Here is a 25,056-nt window from a genome sequence, read left to right on the forward strand (position 1 = left end):
AGTTTTATTAATGAAACAAATGTTTTTGGAGAGAATAGCTTAAAAATCAGTAGTTCACGTGACTGAACACACAACTCATAGTTTTTCATTCTTATATTCAGTGCCCTGAATTATTTCTGAAGGGGGAATTTAATGTGGAATAATTGACTCTGTGGCATAATGAATTAATTTGATCCAGAATTCACTATGGCTGGATGGAAAGTTAGAGGACTGCTAGAGTTTTTCCTTCTTGGAGGAGATAAATAATGATGAACAGTCAGCATCTGACTCTTATCTCCTTACTTTGAGGAGAGCAAACTGTGTACCTGAAGGTTATTTTTATTTTGTTCACTCCTCGTACTTTCTGTCCTGCTGCAGCTTAACTCAAAACCATGTGTAAGGAAGCTAGTTCAAAGCTTGTGAGTAATTTAAGACTTCTATAGTGCCATGAACTTGAGAATGAAAAACTATTCTTGTAGAACATACCCATCAACTTTGCTTTCTTATAAACCCTTAACTGATTTAGCTCGCATTGACATTCTGTGCCTTTTCTGTGTCTTGTCTACTTCTTTGCTCTTTCCATTAGATCCTCCTACTACTACCACCCGACTGCCCACGGTTCCCTGGCATCCTTCGACTGATGGCACCACAGGTTTAGCAACAGAACCTAGAATAATACATTTCCCAACATCAACCTTGCCAACAAAGCAGGACGACACTTGGGGTATCGTCGTCGGTTGTGTGGTGGGTGGGATTCTTTTGCTGTTACTTCTTGGTACTCTGGGTGGAGCTTTCTACTATAAGAGGAGAAAGACGTTCCGCGGTGACTACTTTGCTAAGAGCTACATTCCACCATCAGATATGCAAAAAGAGTCCCAAATAGATGTTCTTCAGTCAGATGATATGAGTTCTTACCCTGGCAGTATAAAAAAAGAAACAAAGCACCCAATGAACTTAATATCTAAAGATTATTTAGAAGACCCTGGAAAACCTGAGTTGAACAATGTAGACAATACTAACAGGTACCAGGACCATTATGAAAGACCAATGGATTACCATGAAAGTGGAACATTTGGAATGAGTTTTATGCATGGTGAATTTTATGAGGATGATGACTTTGTTTCTCACTTAGATGGTGCGGTAATATCTCGGAGGGAGTGGTATGTGTAGTAACCACTGAAAACTAAATGTGTACCTGCAGTTTGCTTCATTGGTTGGTCACTTTCAGATTGTTTATACTTATACAAGAGGAGGAATAAACTTTTTGAAACTTTTTTTTTTGAAGGTTTTTATATTGTGACTTGACACAATGGAAATACTGAATCTGGGGAAAATGTATTTGAGCTGCTTTTTTTTTTTCCCAATGCTGTACTACTGTTGAAGATTTGAGTTTTAATGCAGAGTGCTTATATTGGTCTATGTCAGAGTTAAAAAAAAAAAAAAGGCTAAATTAAAGTTGCCATTCAATATTGTTTAAGAATAAAAAGTGGCTGTCTTGGCTCTCTGGTTTAAAAATAAGTTTACCCAAGGCAATGATCAAATATAATCTTTGGGGGCTTTGAATTACTCCAATCTAGGTATCATCCACAGTAAACTGAATGCTTCTATATAGCAAATACTTTATCAGTTAAAATGTGTTACAGCAGAATTAAAGCTTTATTTTCTAGGGTTTTTTCTGCATAAAAATGAATACCTCTTAGCATTTTAATGAGCCTTCTTGTAACTATATACTTAAAAGTTAAGTCATTGCACTGAAACTAACTTACGAACAACATTTTGAGGAGTAACTGTAAACAGGTCAAAGGCTTGTATTTGAATACGATGAAAAGTTATTTTTTTATAGTCATTGATTTCTAAAGCTTACTCTAGTGTCTGTATATATACATACAGTGAGGTGTTTTGTTAGGCCTGTAATTGGCAGGATGTCAAAACTCATTAATGCATACAAGATGCTCTTTGCAAGTTCACAGGGTGCAATTTCTGAGACCTGTTCTGGAGGCTTTGTGGGAATCTTACCATTGAATTTACAAGCTGGTTAATTGGACACAACTAAGGAGAAAACACCCATCTAGATTCCGAAGCTGGAGGCTAATGTGAATGTGCTTATTTTCCCAGGTGCCAAAAAGCATTAGAGTTTCTATGAGCAGAAGTTAAAACAGCGGTTTTACGCTGCTTCCGACTAAGTTACAATACCTGCTTTGAAGAGGGTAACCAGAGTTTCAGATTTTTAGTAGGGAAGTGGACACTTGCACTGCTACTTCAGGTATTGAAAACACGCTCTTCAGTGGTGCAACTAAAGAGTCTGTGAAACATGAATTCAGATGATCTGTGCAGTCTCTGTACCACAGTGGATTTGTTTTCCCTGCAAATAATTCATACTGATTTTACATGTTCTTTAAAATGACATTGTACCCATTATACATTGGAGATCTTGTCTGACATGTGAAATAGTTCTAGTTTATCTTGAGCAGATTCACCAAACTAAATCTGCCGTGAGGAGGAATGAAACAACTTTAGGTGAATTGCAGAACAACAGTAAATGCATAAGTAGAATACTAAATCTTTTGAAGTACCATTTTAAAGTGTTTCGCTTGAGGATATTGATGCTGATAAGGCTATTAGTATTTGAAACATGAAAAGGGAGAAGTCTGTACTATTGATGTGAAATAGACTGATAATTACAGCTGCTTCATGAGCATTGATGCTGGAAGTTCTTTTCTATCCTCACGGTGTTTGGTAGCTTACAGCATTTAGAGCTTCCCAAAAATAGTTATACTGAGTGTTGTAGACAATACACTGTGATTGCATATGACTGCATGTCTTTGGAAAAGATTAAGACAACAGCTTTATTTGAAATTCAAATGGAAAAGCATCCCTAAACAACTTAAGTTTGGGTTTGGATCAATGGAGTACTGATAAATGATTGACCAAAGTCTCAAAAACAGTAGCAAGTGATATTGTGGTTATCTGTAGTTTGAGTGCAAACACAAGAAAACGAGTGAAATTTCTAGCAGAGGGTTCTAATCCAAATTATCTCTGGAATAAAGAGATTATACCTCTCTTCGAATAAAAAGTTGATAGTTCATCTTTAAAAGATGGTTTTACTTGGAAATAAACATAACCATAAACCAGTTTTCCACATGGGATATCTTGCTTTTGTCTCTGTGGATTTTTTGCTTTGATTTTTAAAAAATATATATATATTTAATTCCTATGGGTTGAGAAGTTGAAATGTTCTGGAGTTGAAGTTATTAATAGGGATAGGGCTCACGCGCGTTGCAATGTTTTGTACATTATGTCTACTGTAAAAAGAATTGATTGTACTTACAAATGGCTGTTGTGTGAATAAACTTTTTCTTACATTCTGAAACATAGGTAGTGTTCAAAAATGTTTCACAGTTATGTTCTCAAAATTGAAGAGGGAAAAGCACAATAAACCCAGAGACTGGATAGAATGAACTAAGGTGTTTAAGCTGTTTGAGATGGGCTGTTAAGTATTCCCCTAAGAGAGCATAAGCTTATAAAACAAATGTCTTCAGAAATTCTTTTACGAAGATTAAGAAAATGATAAATGGAGGTATTTGCTGTCCAAAACATTTCTTTTCAAGCACAGCTGATAAACTAATTAGGAATTGCATACTTCAAGATAGTCTTGTTTTTTCATTCTATTGTCTTTGTTTGCTTTAACCATATTTCTTGGAGTTAATCAATTTCCATTTATTTCTGACCATCTGGTGGTTAAAATGCTTTGTAGGTGGCACCATACATGTTACATGCTCTCTGGCTTGTGCAGCTTGGCATGGTGGTCTGGGTTTATGATCATTCCACTGGTTACACTGATGTTTTGCCAAAGCAATTCAAAAAACCAAATTAAGCGTGCCCTGTGGTAATTGCATTTAAATTCCTGTGTGTCACTGTGCTGGGATATTACTATTTTTCCTGGTGTTCAGAAGCAAATGGGTGTTCATCATCGCACCCAAAATCAGACTCAATGGGTGGACTTTGATTGAAAGTATAATACTTTATGATGTCTTAACATTATAGCAGAATTTACTAGAAGAAAAGGCACCATGAAGTTAGGATGAACTCTTCTGATATAATCACAAGACCAAAGCATCTTCAAGAATTCTGGACCTAAGAATGTATATTAGTTAGTTGAGATTTTCTCACTTCAAGAAGAGGGCACCCAGTGTAAACTAAACTTAAGCCAGTTAAAATGCAGTGGTTAGGTGACCCTTCCACTGATTCATGTGCCTGTTTTTCAGGAAAAACTATGAATTATGCTTGTATCATAGTTTAAGCCCAGCTTGAAGCCAAGCACCACACAACTGCTTGCTCTCCCCACCCCCATCTCCTCCCACCCCAGTGTAATGGGGAGGAGAATTAAAAGTAAAGCTTGTAGGTTGAGATAGGAATAGTTTAATAATTGAAAACAAAGTAAAATATAATAATAATAGTAATGGATAATGAAAGGGAGGGGGAAACAAACAAGTGATGCACAATATTTCTTTCTGGGTAATTTCCCCAGTTTATATACTTGGCATGGTGTTGCCATGTTCCAAAGGGAAGTGGCCCTTTGGCCACTTCAGGTGATCTTTCTCAAATATTCTCCCTCCCAGTTTTTTTTTGTGCAGCTCCTCACCGGCAGAGCATGAGAGACACACACACAAAAGTCCTTGGCTTAGTTGATAAACACAACTTAGCAAAAACCAAAACATGGGTGGGTTATCAGCACTATTCTCATGCTAAATCCAAACCACTGTACAAGCTCCTGAGAAGAAGTTAACTCTATCTCAGCCAAAGCCAGGACAGTTTATAGTGTCCAGGCTGGTATCTGATGGACACATGGAGCTTATGCTGGGAAAGCTATTAGATGAACCAAAGGTGGCACATTGCATTCTTCTTTGAGGAGCAAAGTAACTTCTGCAAGCTGTTACTCTAGGACTTTATTCCTTAACATTAAGGAAGTCACCAAAAAAGCTTATTTCAGTTTTTTTCAGGTTACTTAAGTATACTGTGTGAGCGTGACCTCAGGAGAATATTCATGTCAGATATTTGATAAGCAGTGAGGGGACAGGAATTGCTTTATCAGAGTGCAAGACAAGTGTTGTATTTTGGGATTTTTTTTTTTTTAATTGAAGGGTTTTGCTCAGCTTTCCAGCATACAGGCAGAACAACATTGGAAATCGGAGGAATTGATAAATCATATTGCATAGTTTCAATGGTTTTGTCTGTGAATAGAGCATACAGCTTTCCTTTAGTCAGAGATTAGAGAATGGTTGTGTTGCTTTTGAATAATAATAAAGTGGACTGCTTTAGAAATACATTGTAGGTATAGAACTGTGTTCATTTTCAATTTCTGCACTGTTAATTTTTCTATTTGAGTACTCAATGTAAATTGAGAGCATTATTTAACGTATGCTGCCTAATATTTGTAGGTGTTTAGTGCAGCTGACCTGAATTATTCCAATTGTGAAAATTTTGTTGAGCCTGTTAGCACAAGTTTAAAGCACTGATGATTTTAAATTAAAGTATGTTAGCAGCTTTTTCAGTTTTGAGACTTAAAATTTGATTTCTAAGCATAGTGAAAGGAGTGGCCTTTAAAGACTGACAGGTATGTTAATTCAGTCTGAGAGTTCTTCAGCATTGGATTTGACAATGCGAAGGTCAAAACAAAAATGCTGTAAAAAGAAAAAGACACAGCTTTTTCTCTACTCTTATTAAAATTTATTTATGAAAATTACTTTCTTGTAGCTTGAAGTGTGAAGTCCCAAAGATGATAAGTGGTCTTAGGGTTTGCTTTGATAAGTGTAAGCCAAGTATTTAGTGTTTGTTTGCATATTCATTGCTCCTAGTAGTTAGTATATGGGGGTTTTTTTACCCTGATTTTAAGTTTTTGTTTTTTGCTTTCTGCAAACTTAAGTGTCTTTAAAGAAAGATTGTCAATAAACCGTTGCTGCCCAGGTTTTTGCATTAACACCTTGTTAGCTTATTTAAGTGCAAATCATACATTTTGTAATGTTATCTGACCTTGAAATTGAGAATGAAAGCATGCTGCTAGTACTTAATAAAAGTAGTCCATAAAATTTTTGAAATCAAAAGTTTTGATTTAATGAACTCTCTTAATTCCCCCAGTTTTTTTAGTTTGGTAAGTTGAAGCAATAGTGCAGAAGGGCTAGTGCAGGGCAAGGCTTTCTGTTTGGCAGTAGAAGGAAGAAGCATTTCTCAGAACAACACTGAAGTAGCTTATCTGAGTATTGAAAGTATATGAACTTCTTAAAGTTGTAATCTGTGCTATCACATTGCAGATGTGCCCTTTAAGCAGACATCTTCTGTTGCTGTAGCAGGGGCTGTGATTGGAGCAGTCCTTGCTCTTTTTATCATTACCATCTTTGTGACAGTGCTGCTGACCCCAAGGAAGAAAAGGCCAGCCTATCTTGACAAAGTGTGAGTATTTTTAAAATTCAGTTGACAGCTATATGCAGAAAGCATTTGTTCTGTACAGTAATTTAAGGGTCTGACTTAATTTAGCAGCTACTCAGCTTTTGTAATTTCAGGGCTCTATTTTCAGAGTACACAAATGTGAAATCACACATTTCTGAAAAAGAAATGAGGAAGGTAAGAATTACTTCAGAAGTAATGTAACATTTTATCTCTTGAGAAGTTTGGGGTTTTTTGAAAGAAAACTACTCGTGGATTTAACTGGAGGGCAAAAAAGGGTTCCCTCTTGACTAGTGCCAGTGACTGCTAGTTTGTTGTGACTGCAAATAAATTGGCCACGCTTTGCAAATGTGAAGGCCCCCTAAAATTAATCCTGAAATGTTTGTAAAATGAAGCAAGCTCCCGCAGATACATGCTTAGAAGTTACTGACTTGTGCATTCTGGAATGTTGGCTGTTTCTTCAAGTCTTTGGCACAGACATGCAGTTTACTTTATTCAATGTGATCAAACAAAAAAGAAGGAAACAAAAACATATGAAAATATGTCCGTTAAAGTGGACGATGTCTAGATTCTGTTTGGATAAAAAAGTGCATAAAAAAGTGACAGGGGCTTAGAATATTTGTAATTATGGGTCTTCTTACATCCCATATACAGTTTCTTACGTCCCATATACAGTTAACACTAAAACTTAATCAGAAATGTTGCTCATGTAGTTAGAGAACTAAAATAAAATAACTAAGAGCCTTTAGCATAAAATAAGTTTCCTCATTTGCATTGAGCTACCAAGACGAGTCAAGAGTCTTCTTTTGAGCAACTTTTAACATGGTTAGAAATGCTGTTTCATGTTTGTTTCTCTTAAATTCTGTATCTGAAGCTCATTTATATGAGTGATCTTAAACATTTAAATTCTTTTATAACCCACTTGCTTTCACTGAGAAAGTTAAAATAGAAAAAGTCTTGCATGTAAGAATTGCTAGTAAGGCTTTCTCAAAGGCTTTTTAAGGGAAGGCTATAATTAAAAAAGTTATTCAAGCTGTATCTCGTAACTTAGAAACTGTTAGATACCAGTAGCTTCTGATCCTCCTTAGCTGGAGTGTATGGGGGAAAATTCAGTCTGCTTAGCAGAGGATGCAATAAATAACAAATTCTGGGTAGTGCTTTTCTACAAAAAGTGTGTGACTAAATAATAGCCAGTGGTAGATACATTCCATTACAATATGTCACATCTGAGTCATTGCTGACTGAAAGGTGTTTGTCCCCAAGTACTGAGTGTTGGGTGATTTAGCAGTTAATATCTGACCATTCAATTGGACTTCACAAACATGATGTGTCATATTTCATTCCCTCTTCACTACAGGATTGATCTTCCACCCACTCACAAGCCAGCCTCATTTGAGGAGAGATCATTGTCAGTGCCACAGAAAGAAGCTATGCTTCAGGTGAGTCAGTGTTTATATGCATCTTGAAGTGACTTAAGGAAAGTCTTAAACTTTGTTATATTATGTTAACTTGGTCTGATTTTGCTTTTCTGGAAATATATAGTTTCTACAGAGTCTCTTATCTGTAATATTAAAGTCATCCTTAGAGTTCAGGAAGCTTGGAGACAGATCATCTTGTATTTCCAACAGCCTTTGACAGACACAGCCTTCCTTTTGAATTAGAAAAACCTATAGCTGAAATTCTGTGGTAAGAGAATATACATGTCTTTATAAAGCAGTCCTCATAAGAGGGAAAAGTTGTGCTTGGTAAACTTAAAAAGTGACCTTATCCAAAGCTCCCTTGCTAGTAACAACTGTCATTCTTTTGAATTATTAACAGTTGAGGGGTGGGAATAGATTGGAATTTGGGCTTTGGCATGGCTAATCTGTCAAAGTATGAGTTTGATTCTTGTTGAAAATCACTAAATTACTTCTAAATATTTGCAATTATGTAACTTCTAATTTTATTTTTTCTGCTTGCATTTCCCAGCATCAAAAGACCCATACCAATTTAATGACAAACAGCTGAATTTTTAGTGTGCCCTCTGGGGTAGCTTCTTGTTATCTAAAGTAATGTTGTCCAAGCAAGACAGCAATAGGCAAAAAACTTCATTACCAGCATTTAATGTTTTTGTGGGTGTAGTCTGATCAAGACAATTTGTAAAAGTCACACTGGAAAGCTGATTCTAGCAAATGAAACAGTTTGAGTTAGTGGGGAGCAAGGAAGAGTAGGGCTACATTCTTCCTTACAGCATGATTTTGAGGTGGACTGGAGTGCTTGGGAAACTCCAGGTGAATTCAGGCATTATAGAGGAGACCTGCTCTTGAGAAGCTACTTAAGCTAATATAATTATTATACTTCATATAATTAACTAGTCATTTATAGATCCTACCCATGGCCCCTAAACTGTCTTTTGTGTGTGTTTATATTAAATTAATCAGTCAGATTTTTTAGATTTCTGCTTACATTGAAGAAAACTTCCATCACCTATCAGTATTTGTAAGAATTAGATTGTAATTGTTTTTAATAAAATTTTTGTTCCATCCTCAGTACATACCATAAAGGTGATTCTAACCACTGGTGTGCTGAATCATAACACTGAGCTAATTAAAACAATCGTTTGTTTGTAAGAAATATTATTTTTCCAATACTGTGGTGTATCTTTGCAGCTTTAAGGATCTATAGAAGTCATTTCTCATAGAGAAGAAAAAAAATCTTCACCTACATTTAAGAAGGATTTTGATGGAGTTCTTAATAATATTGAAAATATTCTTGTGGATTTTCTTTGTGATTGATGGTTACTAAAGCTCACCAAATACCAGTTGCTGATAAAAGCTTTCCTTAGATCATAAGTGTTACAATGGGTAATACTTGTGTATATTGTTGATGAGTGAAGCAGGAAACTATTCTGAGATGCACTGCTGCAGTAGTAGTGGATCTAGTAGTAGCAGCCTGATGATTATTACATTGTGAAGGTAGAAAACATTTAGTTGGCATAAAGAATAATAAGTTTTCATCTTCTTACCTTAAAGGTGATATAGCACCAAAGAGGACACAAAAGAGCTAGTGCTTATCTGTGTTTAAGATGGGCATCATAGCTATTTCTTCTGTTACTACAGTACTAAACAATTGCAGTTTTTTGATGAGTCATTCTTCTGTTAATATTTCTACCTAAAGTATTTGAAAAATATTATCTTCCTTGTAGAATCAAAATATATGGTTTATTGTGGTATTTGTGCATCTGTAGTGCTGCTAGATGGCAAAACGACAACACTAGGAAATGCAAATATTTGTCCTTTACATAGCAACTTATAAAGGAGGTAGACAGAAGAGAATGTGTACCTTATTGTTTTCCTCTTCAGAACTTTGCTGGCTTTGAATTTTTTCTAGGTTGTGCTAACTGTGGCTTCTGTTAATGGGTACTAAAGAACTTAGGCTGAAGCTAGCTGTAGTCTTGGAATCAGCCAACATTTAATACGTGTTTTAATACATAAAACATTTAATAGAATGTTTTATGAAAATGTATTTTGTAAATAGAGAAAAAAATTGTAAAGAGACTGAATTGAATATTTTCCTCGAGTTGGATAAACAGAGTTTTAAGTTGTATTGGGAGGAGAAAGATTCCCCTTTGGGTTAGGTGTTAGACTTTATTTAAGAAATGGATGTTGGCATGCACAGCACTGTTAGTGTACCTGTCTTTTTCTCTCTCTGGAATTCCAGAACTGAAAAGACCTGGAGCCAGAGGCTGTCTTCCTAGCTGCTACTGCCTCTAATCACTATGTACTCTGTTATGCTTGAGGCAAGAGCTTCATTTTATCTAACAGAAATAAATATCAAAATACTGGCTTTAGCCAAGAAGCAATTGGTTGTATTGTTGGGGTGTACCAAGCCAACATTTGGATAGCTGTAAAGAGGCGAGAGAAGCAAGTTAGCAATCTGTCAGGATGTCTCATCCTGTGTGACTCAATGTCTGTACTCACCACTGTACTACCTGATGTTCCAATTGCTCTCTACCCAGAATGAGATACCAGGTGAGCCTCTCACTGGGTAGTTAAGATATAAACTTCTGGATCTGCTGAAAAGAACTGCAGGGGAAGTGTCACTGCTTTGTCAACCACAACAGATGATCACTTCAGCCTGAGTGGAAATGATAGGCTGCATAAAGGTGCAAAGTAAAGAAGTGAATTTAAATGGTGTATTCTGCATACTCACAATAACTTAGAATTGAAAGTGGATTTACTCAATTTAGGCTGATTCTGGTAGTTGTTATAAATAATGTGCAAGTTTTTCAATCATCTCTGCTGTTATTGTTCAAATCACGGACTGTAGCTTTTTTTTATCTTGTAAAGTATTTAAGATTCAGTAGATGCTGAAATTCTCATTTTTGTATCCCAGCAATCAGTATTTAACTAATTTTATGCATATCTGAGTCAGTAGGTGATGGTATTAAAATGAAGGGAAATTATCTGGACCTGTGATAGTACTGGATAGCCAGTGTCTTTCATGGATACTTCTTGAGACCTGGAAACTTTCAGTTTGCTTTAAATAGACATTCTTATTTACGTGCTAGTGCTAATAATGAGCTGCTAGTATGTACAAGTACTGTCAAGTACTGTGTAACTGAGTACTCATAAGTACTCACAAGTACTATGTAACTGAGTACTGGTATTTGAAGATACCAATTCATGTATTCCTGTGAGTCATTTCAGAACTGAGAAAAACTGGCTCTCTTATGGCCCTAAAAGAGTGAGGCAAAAGTCCAAAACATAGCAATACATATGGAAAAAAAATTACATTATAGCTTTATTTACTGTGAAGACTGTAGGTTCATCTTTGTCAACTCTTTTGTCAACAGCACTGTTACTTTTGTCCAGGCGTTCTTTTAATAATCATTACCATGGAAATGTTATTCAGTGGCTCAGAACTATGTATTACATGTAATGTGGAAGAGTGGTGAGCAGCCTGAAGGTTACACCTTTGGTGAGAAAGGAATCCCTGTTTGGCAATGCAGTTTTTGAGGCAAATCAGGAAGAAGTTGAGCAATGGAAGAATTCCAGTGGCTTAAAGAGGAATTTTTCTATTGCATAATATTTTAAAAAGGAGTGGAAGAGGGTGCACTAATTCTGGCAGTCCTTGGAATCATTACAGTTGGCTTCCCTGTTTCAAACAATATATTACTAAGAAGTAAAAATGTCTTTACTTTCCTCTAAACATGCTTGCAACAGGCAGTCTTTGACAATGTGAAGGAACTGAAGTTATTATTACTTGACAGGTGCTTCTGAAGGAAAGAGAAAAAACATGTTTTGCACAATGCAGTGCAGCTTTCAGAGTTGTTTAAGGATTCAGAATTTAACAAGGCTCTTCTGTAGAAACAGAAGTAAGAGTGGATAAGGGAAATGCAGCCCAGTAGGTATGTCTGGCCGTGAGAAGACTGACTTGAGACTTGCAGCTTGGAAAAATGCCTCACTATTTAGCCAAGCAAAGTTCTTTAACTATTACTTGTATTACTGATCAAAAGAGGAAAGAAAAAGATGAAGTTGTCTTAGCATCATTAAAAGCATCAAATACCATTTATCAAATGATGATGTTTCTGAATTAAATTTGAAAACATCAGCCACTGAACTCTTAAACCTAATATAATACTGATTCATTTATAGATTATAGCTCTCTTGCACTCTTCTAGTCCTTTTCCTAATGCTGTTCATACAGGTAGGACTATCCCTTTCTTGATGAAAAAGGAAGCAGTATTGTTATCATTTGCCTTAAACCAAAGAACTGTTTCTACAAATAAGAATGGAAGGGAGCACAAAATATCCATCAATAAACTCATCTGCATTGATAAAGGATCTTGCAATAGGAAAAAAAAAATTACCAGATAGGGGTTAGAATGAGGCACAAGCTTTTTTTTTTTTTTTTTTTTTTTTTTTTTTAACTAGGAGTGATGATACCACAGTACAAACTGTACCCTAAATCATAATTCTTAGGTGGCATTACTTGGTGGGATTTCAATTGGCCATTACCTCAGGCAGTTGGTGATTAACTTGCATGCTTGGAAACAGCTCATTTCACAAATGAAGTTTTTCTATCATAATGGTGGAGAATAAAATAAATTTGAAAGAAGGGAGATTTCAATGCTTCTGTGTGAAGTAACTTCTCATCCACCAACATTCCTGAGTCCTTCTCCTCAGGGCTGCTCTCAATCACTTCTTTGCCCAGCCTGTGTTTGTGTTTATGATTGCCCTAACCCAGGTGCAGAACTTTTGAACTTCACAAGGTTCACACAGAGCCACCTCTCAAACCTGCCAAGGTCCCTCTGGAGGGCATCCCTTTTCCTCCAGCATGTCACCATACCACACAGCTTGGTATCATTGGCAAACTTGCTGAGGGTACCTTGATCCCACTGTCATGTTGCCAAAAAGATGTTAAACAGTGCTGGTCCTGATACGGACCCCTGAGGAATAACACTTGTCACTGGTCATTGCTTGGATTTTGAGCCACTGATGAGCCATCTCTTTGAGTGTGACTATCCAGTTGGCTTTTTATCCACTGGGTGGTCCATCCATCAAATCCATGTGTCCTCAGTTTAGAGATAAGGATGTCATGTGAGACAGCATCAAATGCTTTGCACAAGTCCAGGTAGGTGACATCAGTTGCTCTTCCTATTCCCACCAACACCATGATGATGGTCACCAACCAACTCCTTATTTTCCATATGCCTTAGCATAGTTCCTGCTCCTTCATGTTGGGCATGAGGTGTGACTGACCTGTAGTTCCTCAGGTCATCTTCTGTTTTCAAACATGGGGGTCTTATTTCCCCTTTCCCAGCCAGTGGGAACCACAGTCCTGCCACTACTTCTAATACAGGATGGATAGTGGGTTAATCACTTCCTGTGAAAGTGTCTTCAGAACTTGCAAATGTATCTCATCAGGTCCCATGAACTTGTTCACCTCCAGATTGCTTAGATGATCTTGAACCTCATCTCATACAGTGGGCAGTTTGGCTGGGGTGGAACTAATTTTCTTTGCAGTAGCTGGTATGGGGTCACGTTTGGGATTTGTGCTGAAAATAGTGTTGATAACTCGGGGAATTTTCTTATTACTGGACAGCATTGGGACCTATTCTGCTTCTTGTACTGCCCTGCCAGCAGGTGGACTTGGGGTGTAGACAGGAGACTGGGAGGGAGACAAGATATTAAGAGAGGGAACACAGCTGGGACAGGTGACCCTGACTGATCCTCGTCTTTTTTCCACCAGCCATTGGATTGTAAGAAGGAGTCTAAATTATAACCAGTCAAGACACTTCCTAAGGCAGAGTGTATTTTGGGATGAGTGGTGTTTTTTTTTGTATTAATCAAAACTGTTCTGCAGTTTTGAATCTTGACTTGTTTCCCCTGTAACTTTTCTTCTTTCAGAAAGAACATTTTGCTTTGCAGAGCCAGTACAGAGAGAGAGATGCTGGAAACTTGCAGCACATGGTAAATAATAAGATGGCTTGAATTCCTGATTGAAGCTTTTGATTTCATCTTATTCCATAAAATAAACCTATAATGTTGGTTTTCGTGAACAAAAACATATTTGTCCATCCTGATCAGTAACTGTTGGATTGTGTAAGTGAAAAGTGGCAGTACCATTTTATTATCCTGTAGTAAGTAGTTTGATGACTAATTTAAATACTTAAACACTCCAGCTTTCATTTCTTGGTGAGTAACATAAAGCAGAGGAGTGTTGACAGACATTTTTGTAGTTGGTGATTTGCTCTTTAGATTTATTGAGCTTTAGAGTCCAGCTTCATTTGAAACAAGCATTTGAGGTTAGCTCTGTTAGTGGAATTTTTAAGTTCCTGTTTCTTTATTCATAGGGTTGTCTAGGAGATCATGTATCTTTTATTTTGCTTAAAGCTTTACCAAGAATAGGAATTGCAGGTTCTACACATGAACTTTGAAACTTACTACTTCTTGTGTGTGTTTAGAAAGCTGTGAATGGAAGGCAACTTACTTGTGAGGCTGAAGAGCCACAGGAACAAGAGGGTCTTCAGCCTATGTATCCAGTTTATCAGCAAACTTACTACAAAAATTGGAGCAACAGATACCCACAAAACTCAGGACCTGGAAGAGCCTACATCAATCCAAGGGAGCATTATGTATGATTCTGTACCCAGATGTCTTTAACAAGGGTTTTATTACCTGTTGACTCCATGACCCTCATGTCTTTTTGGCTTTCATCTTTAAAATGATTGGGGTTTTTTTAATGTGTGAAAATAATGTATAGAGAATTTTATATAGGTAAACCATATGGAATTTAAAAATTGCCTCTAGTATTTGATATGTCTGTGTTTCTGTAGTAATTCTGATCTGTCAAATGAGGAGAGCCACTTAGCTTTGTTAACATTCAGAGTCATAATATGTATAACCTGTATTAATTGGTTGGCACATGCCAAAATGTAGTTAAGCTTTTTCACTGGCTATCTCTGGGAGCATTCTCTCTGGATATTTTACAATAACCTTACCCATATGAAAGTGAATAAATATGAGCAAGACAATTTAATCCCTTGTGATATTAGCAATCTCAGGCTGAGCCATCTTAGAAAACATGGGATATCATTTTGACTGGCCTTAGCTATTGATTTCTCAACCAGCTCTACCTCTCTCAGTCAAATGAACAACTAGACTACCTCTCAAATACTGACTGGCTGGTCCATAAACTCACTGTTTGTCTTCCCACCTTGTTAAAAGTGAAGCAATTGCCTTACATCAAAGGCTTTTTCTTGTCTATTGATTCTGCCTGTTGCTGGCTTTGGTTTTACAGTTAGGTCTACATGAAACTTAGTTGAAGGAGGTAGATGAGTAGGCAGACAGAACTTTCTGTGTCTTTTATGAAGCTACATCTTACCCTTAAACTGCTATTTAGCTGTTTTCCCAAGTGTGACTCCTATTTTAGATGCTGCATAGTTTATTTTCCTTGGTAATAGATACATTCCTTGTTTTTTTCTCAGTTTCCAACAAAACTGCCTGTAATGTGTTCTTATGTCTTAACAAGAAAAGAAAAGCTTCAGTCAACTTCAAATGCTTGTCAGCACTGTCCTTTAATCTTAACCACTAGTGTGAAGTAACTGGAGAATGTCCTGACATTACCAGTGCTAACAGTATCCCACATGAATCTTTTTGTGTCTGTGGTAATGCTTAAAAAATGTGCTCAGGATCTTTCTAGAAAAATAAGTTTCCCTGTGAACTAAAAAGTAAATATTTAGCAAGTAAAAAATACATATATAATGTGCTAGTGCTAAAATTAGCTGATAGGACAATCTTAAAATATTTTAAGACAGTAGAAAAATGGCTTGTGTCTAAAATTTGCCAGAGAAACTTAACAGACTTGAGTATTCTCTAAGTACATGTGCACATAAGTACAGAATGATGATTTTTGGTCAGATGACATGAAGGACAAAATGTTAAGAATGTCTGGTGTCATGCTGAAATACCTGTTTTACAGATCTCAACATTTTTTAGATTTTTTTAGAGGCAAGAGCCAAGCTGTAGAAGCAGCAGAATTGAAAGCCAGCATAGGTGAGTGTGCTGCAGGCAGGGGGCCATTGTTAAACCTGTATTCAACCTCCATTCATCCCCATCACAGTACAAGTTTATGAGATCCCTGTCCACAGTAGGGCCAAGTAAATCAAGTGCTTCTACTTTGTACAGGTAGCAGCTAAAGGATTATGGCTTGGGTGCCTGTATTATGGACCCTGTAGAAGTAGGTATTAGCTGTTCTCTTGCTAAACACCTTTCTGTTAAATAATGTGGTGAAGTTGACAGCTGAAGGAGTGACAAAAAGAAAGATTGGACAGAACCTGCTTCTTAGGAGCTATCTTTGAAGCATTGGCACCTTGCTTTTCTCTTAGGAACTGGGCACATTCATGTAAATTGAGCAACTGTTTTCAATTTTAAAGTTTTCTGCTGTATTTGAGACCTAAAAAAGGGCTTGTGTCCCCCCAAAACTGGTTTTCTATAATGTTAATTTAAGTAGCTACCTCTCTACATGAGCATTGCCCCACCTATCCTTACTTTACTGCAGCTGCAAAAAGCATCAGCTGTCAGAACGTTGAAAGAAAACAGTGTTGTGGCCAAGTGAATGACAGAACGTGGACATGAGCTATACTGCTTAAGATAATTTGATCAATATTAATGAACAAAACTTGATACCAAAAATGTTTGAATAGGCATTATAGGATAGTTCAAAACTATTGCTGTGGCAGTGAGTCCTCTGCATTCATTAGTACAATGTGGTATTGAGCAGGTGACCATTTCAATCCCTTTTGCAAAATAACAACCTCTTCTACTGCTTTTTATAATTAATTATTTGCAGATACTTTCTTTTATTTTTTTTTTTTTTTTTTTTTTTATGAAGAGGTAAAACTGTGGGAGAAGGAAGAATGCTATCAACAAAGCTATAATTGTTTTTTTTTAATTTGCAAAAATATCTTAAAAATTAAAAATGTAATCTGAGTGTGCTGTCCAAGTTACGTATCAACAAACTACAGAAAGCTCGATTTGCAAACTACCCATCAGGATGTGTTTACCCTAAAGTCATTAGGGAAATATACATTATCACCTACAGGTTTATTGCCTGTGAGAAATGGTTTCTTTGTAATCTGTTCAGGGACATTTAGTGTATTAGGTTTTTGAAATGTTACTTTTAGTTTTAAAGTGTGGATGGATTTGGGGGGGAAGGGATTTGGCATAGAATGCTCAGAAGAGAACAGAAAAAATGTCTGCTAATTAGGCTTTCTCACTGAAAGGATTGTACATATAGAAGTAAGTCTGATCTGCTTTTTTAAGATGTAGAAAATGTCATTTTTTATTTTTGTACATTTTCAAATGCTTGTATTTGTAATTTGATTGGAATAAAAACATGCAAAATATAAAATTTTTTTCTGTTGTTTAGATTTAAGATTGCTTAAAATGCAAGGACTGGTGAAATGCATCCACATTTTTGGTGTTGTGTTTCTTCTGTATATTGTTGTATATGCAGAACATGTTTGGTTTCTTTTTTCCTAACACTACCGCTTTAGGGTATTGTGGTGTTGCATGCTGAAATCCTTTCAACTTTCATCTTACATAACAGGAAGCATGTAGTCCTGTGTGAAAATCCAACACTGAGGTGAACTGAACACCCAGAATCACTGGTGAGGGAGGTAGGGAAGGAGGGGAAGATTAGTAATTCACCTCTCTAGCATTGGTATATGTAAATTGTCCTCTGCCCAAGTATCTCTAAATTCTACAAGGTAATCCAATTATAAAAAATATAAGATTTAATGTCTGAACTATGTTCAAAATGATTGTGGATACAATACAAATGAAAACTAAGAAATTGTACTACTAAGAGTAAGGAAACACTTAACAAAATGTTATTAAAGGACTCCCACTGTTCAGTCACAAATGATCTAATGTATTGTGTGTTGAGCTCAAGGAAAGCACAACAGAAATGTGTGATAGTTCATGAAGAATGAAGGGAGACTTTTCACCTTCTGACTTGTGTACTTTGCCTTCTTTCTAGCAATGTTACTGCTCTTTTGTCCTCTGAGGGGTGCAAGTTCAGGTGCTATGTTGCTATATAGGAGATTAAAATTTATTGCAGTAACTTTTTAATTCCACAGACCTGAAAGCACTCTTATTTGAGCTCTGTGTTGTGTGAAGGCTGAGTGCTGTACCAACAAGTATTTGCAGAGTGGGCAAAATTGTTTTGACAACTTAGGCCACTTCAAAGGTTGCTGACAAGGACAGGTAAAGCTCCAGGTGAAAAAAGAAATGTCTGTGTAGTTTCCTCCTTGGCTGCCCTGTGGGAGGTGGCCTGGGGGTTTTTGTCCACCGGTGGTACATGTCCAGAGACTGGGTTTGACTTTCTGACAGAAGGTAAAGATGTGATATCTCTGCATTTATTAAAAGGTATGACATGTTTCTTGGTGAATAGCTTAATGTCTTTAGCTGGATTATATTGCAAATGCACAAAAAATATACTGTGAATCTTAGTAGCAATTACTCAAACAATGTGAGAAGCCCAAGTAGGATGTTGGGCATTTTAATCTGCACTGACAACCCCACAGTGAAATTTTTTCTATACTTGTTTTATGATCCTAGTTTTGATTTTATGCTATATCTGAATCTAGATTCTTCAATTGTCACTGAAAATAATTTTTTTTTTTTAAGCCTACAAGTCAAACTGTGACTCTTCTACCCCTTTGTGGGCCCAGTAATCAAGACTGTAAATCAGAATGTATTTTGAGACTAAGTTGGAAATCAAGCAGACTTCAGCTTCCTCATCAACTGAGATAAATTTGCATATCTGTGCAGGGCTACACATAGAATGCATAGAGTGTGCTAAATATATTAAAACATCATTTCAATTTGACTAAGTTTAGCCACAGATCTATTATATTCCAATCTGAAGTGTGCTAGGTTAAATTAAACTTATTATCTAACAGAAATATACAGGAAATAACTTCTCTAATACTGATTGTCAGTGGAAGAAGTTTAAGATATGCCATAAAATATTCCATTCTCTTTTTTTTTCTTTTCTCAATGTTAGATTTTATTTGTTTATTACTGTTTGGCATCTCTGAATTATTACTTCTAATAGCGTTGCCACATTAGATCCTGTTCCTAGGAAGGTGTGCCTGCAGGTTCAGTTTCCCTGACAATTCATCTTGCCTGTCCTATTAAGAAGTCTTATAGTCCTTTGTATGAATTCAGATATTCTGTGCTTAAATAGCTCCATTCCTTGACAGCAAAATATTTTGGGCCAGGATTGTTTACCCAGTTCAGCTTATAACAAACTGCAGAAAATGACTCTTTCCCTGCTGATGTGTGGCTGTGTGCAGTGCAGCAGTGCACCCACAGAAGATGCTTCAGCCCTACCAGTTACCTCCTGGCTGGTCAGCAGAGCAGCAGACAATTGTCCAGGTGGGGTCTTTGCTGTCACCATAGTGTTTTGTACACATAACTTTTCTGAACTGCTGTCCTAATTTGAGAATAATTGCTTTCAGGCACTAATTGTAGCAAAAGTTTAATTCATTGCCAAGTAGAGCAGTTGGATTTCTCTTATGTTTGACTAACATGGCTCTTTGAAGACCAGACTTCAGCCACTGATGTGATTGCTCCTATTAAGCATAACAACTGAAGGAGATTGACTTTAATCCCACAATTAACAAAGTTCTTTGCTTCTTTGACATGAATTGAGAGGTAAGAGAGAAATGGCTGTGGGCAAGTAAGATGTCTGTGTATTAGCTTTAAAATTCAGATTGATGGATAGCATCAAATGTAGATTGGTTTATCCAGCTAGGCTAAGCAAATGGACAAAACACTTAAGGGGTGGCCAGAGGAATGAACACACTTTCAGGGTGCAGTGCTTTAGTAATGCTTGTGACATCTCAGTTTGTTGCTTGCTTTCATCTGGATCAATTTCCTGTGGTCAATAAATACTGCTAATGACCCTGCATTAGTGCTAAAAAAACAAATATTGAGCAAGGCAAAATATCTCACCTGCTTGGATGTGTTTTAAATAAGTTTTAAATCTGACTACTAGAAGATTGGTTCTTAAAAGTCCCACTTGCTTAAAAAAAAAATAAGTTAAGCCATCTGCTTTACACTTCCCCCTACCCTTAATTCTTCCTGGGTGGACTTCACACTTTAAGTCATGTCATACAGGTGTATCTACTGCATGTAAAAGAATTGACTGGTCTCTAATTTTCTAGGATTGGTGTGGCCATTACCAAGGTTTGTGTGGACAGAAATTTGGTTTTCCAGAATTTCTCAATGTGGGATTGTTACTTGATCAGCCACCAAAGCTCCTTGTGTACTCTGACTTTGTACACTCAATGGTATAGACCAGAACTTGCAAGTTCTTCTTGCCTCTGTTCATTCACAATGTGTTTCATTCAGTTCCATTGAGGATTAGTAATGAAAGTTTTGCACATTAAAAAGTTGTCAAGCATCTTAAAAATGCCTGCTTGTTTCTGTTAATTTGGTAGTGTCTGTCTCCTATCCCTTCCCTCTATCTTTGCTTCTTGTATGTCCTTAGGGTTTTTTTTTTTTTTTTTTTTTTTGTTCAGTCATCTCATATCTCTTTTTTTCCAGCTGGGAGAGGTAGCAGTCTCTTCCCTACCCTCTTCCATTCTTTTTCTATTATTGGCTAAATTATTTCTCACTAATATACCTAGTTAGGGCTTTATTAACAAAAAAATACCTAATGTCATTCTAAGATGGAGAGCAAGTTCTATTTTGTTCCATATTTGTTTCTTACCTTTCTGCTCTTGCTTTGTGGGACAGGGTTAGTTAATTTTCAACTCTACATGGAAATGGTTGAGATTCAGTGTTGCTAAGTTCTTCTTTTTTCATGTTCTGTAACAACTTGAGGGATGTGGTGTGTCTGTGTTTAACTCCAAGAAATTTTCAGAGTGGAAAATGGGTAACTTGTTACCATCAGGTATTCTTATTACAGGTGGACAAATTAGGATGATGTAACATTGTAGATGGTTGAATCACCTTTCAGGTGATACATGATGTAAGAGTAAGCAAGAAAAAGGGCAAACATGGAATGTTGCTTGGAGGAAACAGTTGCTGCTTGCACAGGAAGGTGACATTTAGACTACTTGCCTGTTGCCTTCTTGAAACAAAATAGCTAGTGATAATAAAGCATAATATAGTATAATGATAACATAATAGTAGGGCTAGGAATCAGCAAACAAACAGAAAAATACTGTTCTCTATCAAATCAGTGACTGTTTTCTGAAACAATTTAAATGAACCAAAGGTAACCTCTGCCTAGAAAGCTCCTCAGTTTCTCGTGTCCTAATAGCAGGAAGAATCTGGTTAATCTGGATGTTGATGCTACTTAGCTGATTGTTGCAGGTTATAGTAAGTTATCCCAAAGCCAGTTTGGAGACAAATTGAGAGATTTAGAATTGTTACTTTCAAATGTGTTACTGTGAAATCACATCCAAGTTTCACCATCTGCTTAACATGGGATCTGTGTACAGATTAATTAGCCACATAGCTGTGCCCTGGTCTGTCCAAAGATTCACCTAGAAAGCCAAAGATAATTGGATTTCTAGTGCCACTGATCATACTCAAGTGCATGATTTGCACAGCAAGTGTAATTGACCTCATGTGTATCTATGTGAAATAAAATGTCCATTGGATATTTGTATCTAAAAGCATTAATTATACAGTAAGTAGTTTGAGTTACTGTATTGGGAAATAATTCAGTCTTTTTAACTGAAGAAAATCTAATTAACTAAGAAAATCTATTCTTTTAAAGAATGCTGAGGGAGGGGGGTGAAGAAGCTGCTGTCAACCTTAGAATACAAAGTCTCAGCTGAAAGTAGAAAACAATTTCAACTACAACTGAATAGTCACAGCAAGTAGTGGCATGGGTTTCTCTTGTAATAGGAGCTTCAGCTTTCAGACAAGTCTTCCTATTGAAAGAAGATGAATCAGAGCTTTGCAAGCCTTTGCTTGGAAAAGCCATCCGCCTTTTGTGTCTAAAGACCAAGCTGGGAATGCACGATGGAAATGCCTGAATGCTGCACATGCTCCTGCACCTTTGACTTTCCATCCCACTTGCCCTGCCTGGGAGCCTGCCTGGGAGCCTCAGCAGAAGGGCTTCTGCTGCAATCCAGCTTCTCTTGACATCAGCAGCTGTATTTAACTCTGGACTGCTTTCTGCCTCCCCTTGCCCTGTCCCCTCTGCTGACACCTCTAGCAATATTTTGGGATTTTTTTTTTTTTTTTTTTTTTTTTTTGATTCCTAATGCTCTAGAGTTAAAGGAGCTAATGTTGAGATTCTGAGATGGTGACTTAGACAAAGTATGGCAGACCATGGTATGATTATGTAGCAGCAGGTTAAAGGATGCCCTGAAACGTTTGGAGCTTCTTTGGACCTACTCCCGCACCATTTAACAAGTGCTGTCTGAAACAATCCTGACATGCATTACAAAGAGCTTCCTTAGGAAATCCCACAGAGTCATAGAGGCGGCAGTGCTTTTTTTCTGCTGTTAATGTTTGATTACAGCTCACAACATAATGTTCATAGGCAGATGGCATCTTAATTTGATCACATACAATTCATTTCTTCCAGTTCCTGAGCAGACATTTGGTAAAGAGAGGAAAAAACCCACTGAGGTGATATGCAAGTAAAGTTGAATCTGAAATGAGCATGTTAAGGGCTATGCTTAAGCAGTTTCTGTGGGAGCTCACTGATAGTTTAGAAAAAAGTCAGACAAGCTGGGCATTTACCATTATGTGCCAAGCTATAGAGATGCCAAGCCTTGCAAAAAATCTGGGAAGAAAGTTTTTTAAATTACATTGAATTTCCCTTAACTCCAGCTGGCCAAGTTGCTGTTTATGCAAATAAAAATATTTCATTGATATCACACAGTAATACTTAAAAAAAAATATATTCAGGGAGATAAGCAGAAGAAAATTCTTGTGAGGTTCCTACACACAATATGTATATGATGAGATGCATGTTGATTGATGCAGTTCAGGAAACCGTCTGTTCCCTGTCACAAACTCCATCTTGGCATTTCTTACAAGTTTAATTGTATAAATAATAGCACACTCCCACAGCAAATGTTTGTTGGCTTTTATAACTGTGATTTTGGAATTCTCTAGGAAATCTAAGTATTTTTCATATTTCTTCTGAAACCTATTTACTGCTCCCTCTTACAAAGATAGGTTTGCTGCTCCTCTGCATTTAACTAAGCATTGCTTTGTTTACTTGGAGATGGAAATTTAATTTTGAAATATAAGGTCACTGTTGCTTGTTCTTGACAGAGGTAACTAAAAAGTTCTAAATGAGACCCCTCTATTTGGGGCTTTTGATTAACCTGTCCCCTTCCCTTGGTGACTTAGAATCTGGAGTCTTTTACTGAGCTTTTTATTCTTTGTAAGTCTGTGTATTTAGCACATGAATTTGTTTTGAATTACAGTTAATTTAGACTTACACACCTCACATTTTTGAAGGTTAAACTTGAAAAGAAGACGTGGGGGGAAAACACACTTAAAAAAAATTACCAAACTGGATAAAAATTACCAAACTGGATGCTGGTAAATGCTACCACCCAAGTGCCAAAAGACCATTTTAAAGGCTGCCACTGAAGCCCCACTTGTTTACTGGAGCACTAAACAAATAAGGCTGAAGGGAATAGTGATTGTTGAGGACTACTGTGCATCTGGATAGCACTCACCCTATCTCAAGATAGCTTCTGTTGTATTAAGAGCTTGTAGCTCACCCTGATTAGCAACAGGAAATAATTAAAATATAATCAGGCTCTCTTCATTAGAAATATTCTTGAATACTTTGAAAACTGTCAAATAACTGTCTTCAAAACTGAATATTCCTATAAATCGAGTAAAAGAATAATGTTGTGTCTCTGGTATTTTTTTTAATGCATCTTTGGCTCTAATACCAGGATAAGCATACACTGGTTTTGTAAATGTAGAAGATTAGAGCATTGTGGATATTTACACAGACTCAGGCTAGCAGGGACAGCTCTTCCATAAGGCTGAAATTCCAGAAAGTTGCCATTTCAAGTCAGCTGGTGAAGGGATAAAGATGGTTCAACCTAGGTGTAAAATATATTTAGCTCTGAGTTGTTGGTACATTAATACAGGTAAGCTGCTTGTCCTGCTGTTTGGATCTCCTCTTCCTAAATTGAAGTCTTTTATAAAAAGTATCAATACCTTTTTGTATGTTTCCCTCTATGAATTGTTCTCCTGTTACTGAAATGCTTGTTCAAAAAATATGTTCAGTGAACTCGTGGGGCTGCCTGTAATAGGTTTTTTGTATCTTCAATTAAAACAATAAATGTCAGGACAAAGTGATTGTGCTTCCCCTCAGACCTGTACAGTTGGTTACCAAAGAAAGCTGGTGGTTACTGCCAGGTAGGTGGTCAGTGCTGCTGCCCTCATTAGGTCTGTGATTGCCTGGAGTAATTATTCTGCAGCTTAACATTTGTGAAGTCAGCTGGAAGATACAGAGGAATATAAAATGATGTGACCCTCATGATACAATGCCGCTGTGCCTCTTCAAGTGAATTTTCTCTTTTGAAACAAAGATTTTTCCTGGTTTTTCCTATGTGAGAGAGCACTGTATGTACAGTGACATTGCTTAGTTGAAACTGAAACACTTCTTTGTTTCCCAAATTGCAAACCTTGGAAAAAACAAAGATGAAGCTCTAATTTGAGGTGATACTGAAATTTTCCAAGAGAACCTACACTTCCATTCAGCCCTTGTGAAATCTGAAGATGCGTGGTTTTATTGTGAAGTGAAATCTGGTTGCATTCTTCAGTCTTCTGCCTATTCTGTTTATCAGATTACAAGGAAAAAAATGTCCTGCGACACAAGTAAGTTTTAGGTTTATTTCTCTGCTGTATCAAGTTTGTGTTCTTCATCAGTACCCTCCATCACTCATGCCTTTGCCCTTAATAGCTGTCTCTCAGAAATTTATTCAGCTATAATACTTCCTAATAATTAAGGAATTTTTTTCCAACATTTTCCTTTTTTTTTTTTTTTTTTTTTTTTGGTAAATGAAAGTTACAGTCCAGCCAGAGACTCCCTTTAATTACATACTTAATTTAGATCTCCCTTTAATTACATATTTGTTGG

The 25,056-nt window shown here is 36.7% G+C and overlaps 1 protein-coding gene across 3 annotated transcripts in view; it reads left to right on the forward strand.

Annotated features, from left to right (window-relative positions):
• Window positions 1-17,316, forward strand: part of NECTIN3 (nectin cell adhesion molecule 3) — a 57,810-nt gene extending 40,494 nt beyond the window's left edge. The window contains exons 6-10 of one of the 3 annotated variants that reach the window (XM_072937123.1): window positions 566-703; window positions 6,288-6,426; window positions 7,778-7,859; window positions 13,812-13,874; window positions 14,369-17,316. In XM_072937123.1, the coding sequence (XP_072793224.1) occupies window positions 566-703; window positions 6,288-6,426; window positions 7,778-7,859; window positions 13,812-13,874; window positions 14,369-14,545 (599 nt within the window). In that variant the 3' untranslated portion in view covers window positions 14,546-17,316. Of the gene's footprint in view, window positions 1-565; window positions 3,354-6,287; window positions 6,427-7,777; window positions 7,860-13,811; window positions 13,875-14,368 lie in introns of those variants that run through there. The other 2 variants (XM_030287033.4, XM_072937067.1) reach the window with 2 other exon arrangements.
• Window positions 17,317-25,056: the final 7,740 nt, after the last annotated feature.

The sequence above is a fragment of the Taeniopygia guttata genome, chromosome 1 (genome assembly GCF_048771995.1).
Source record: "Taeniopygia guttata chromosome 1, bTaeGut7.mat, whole genome shotgun sequence".
Classification (NCBI taxonomy): Eukaryota; Metazoa; Chordata; class Aves; order Passeriformes; family Estrildidae; genus Taeniopygia; species Taeniopygia guttata.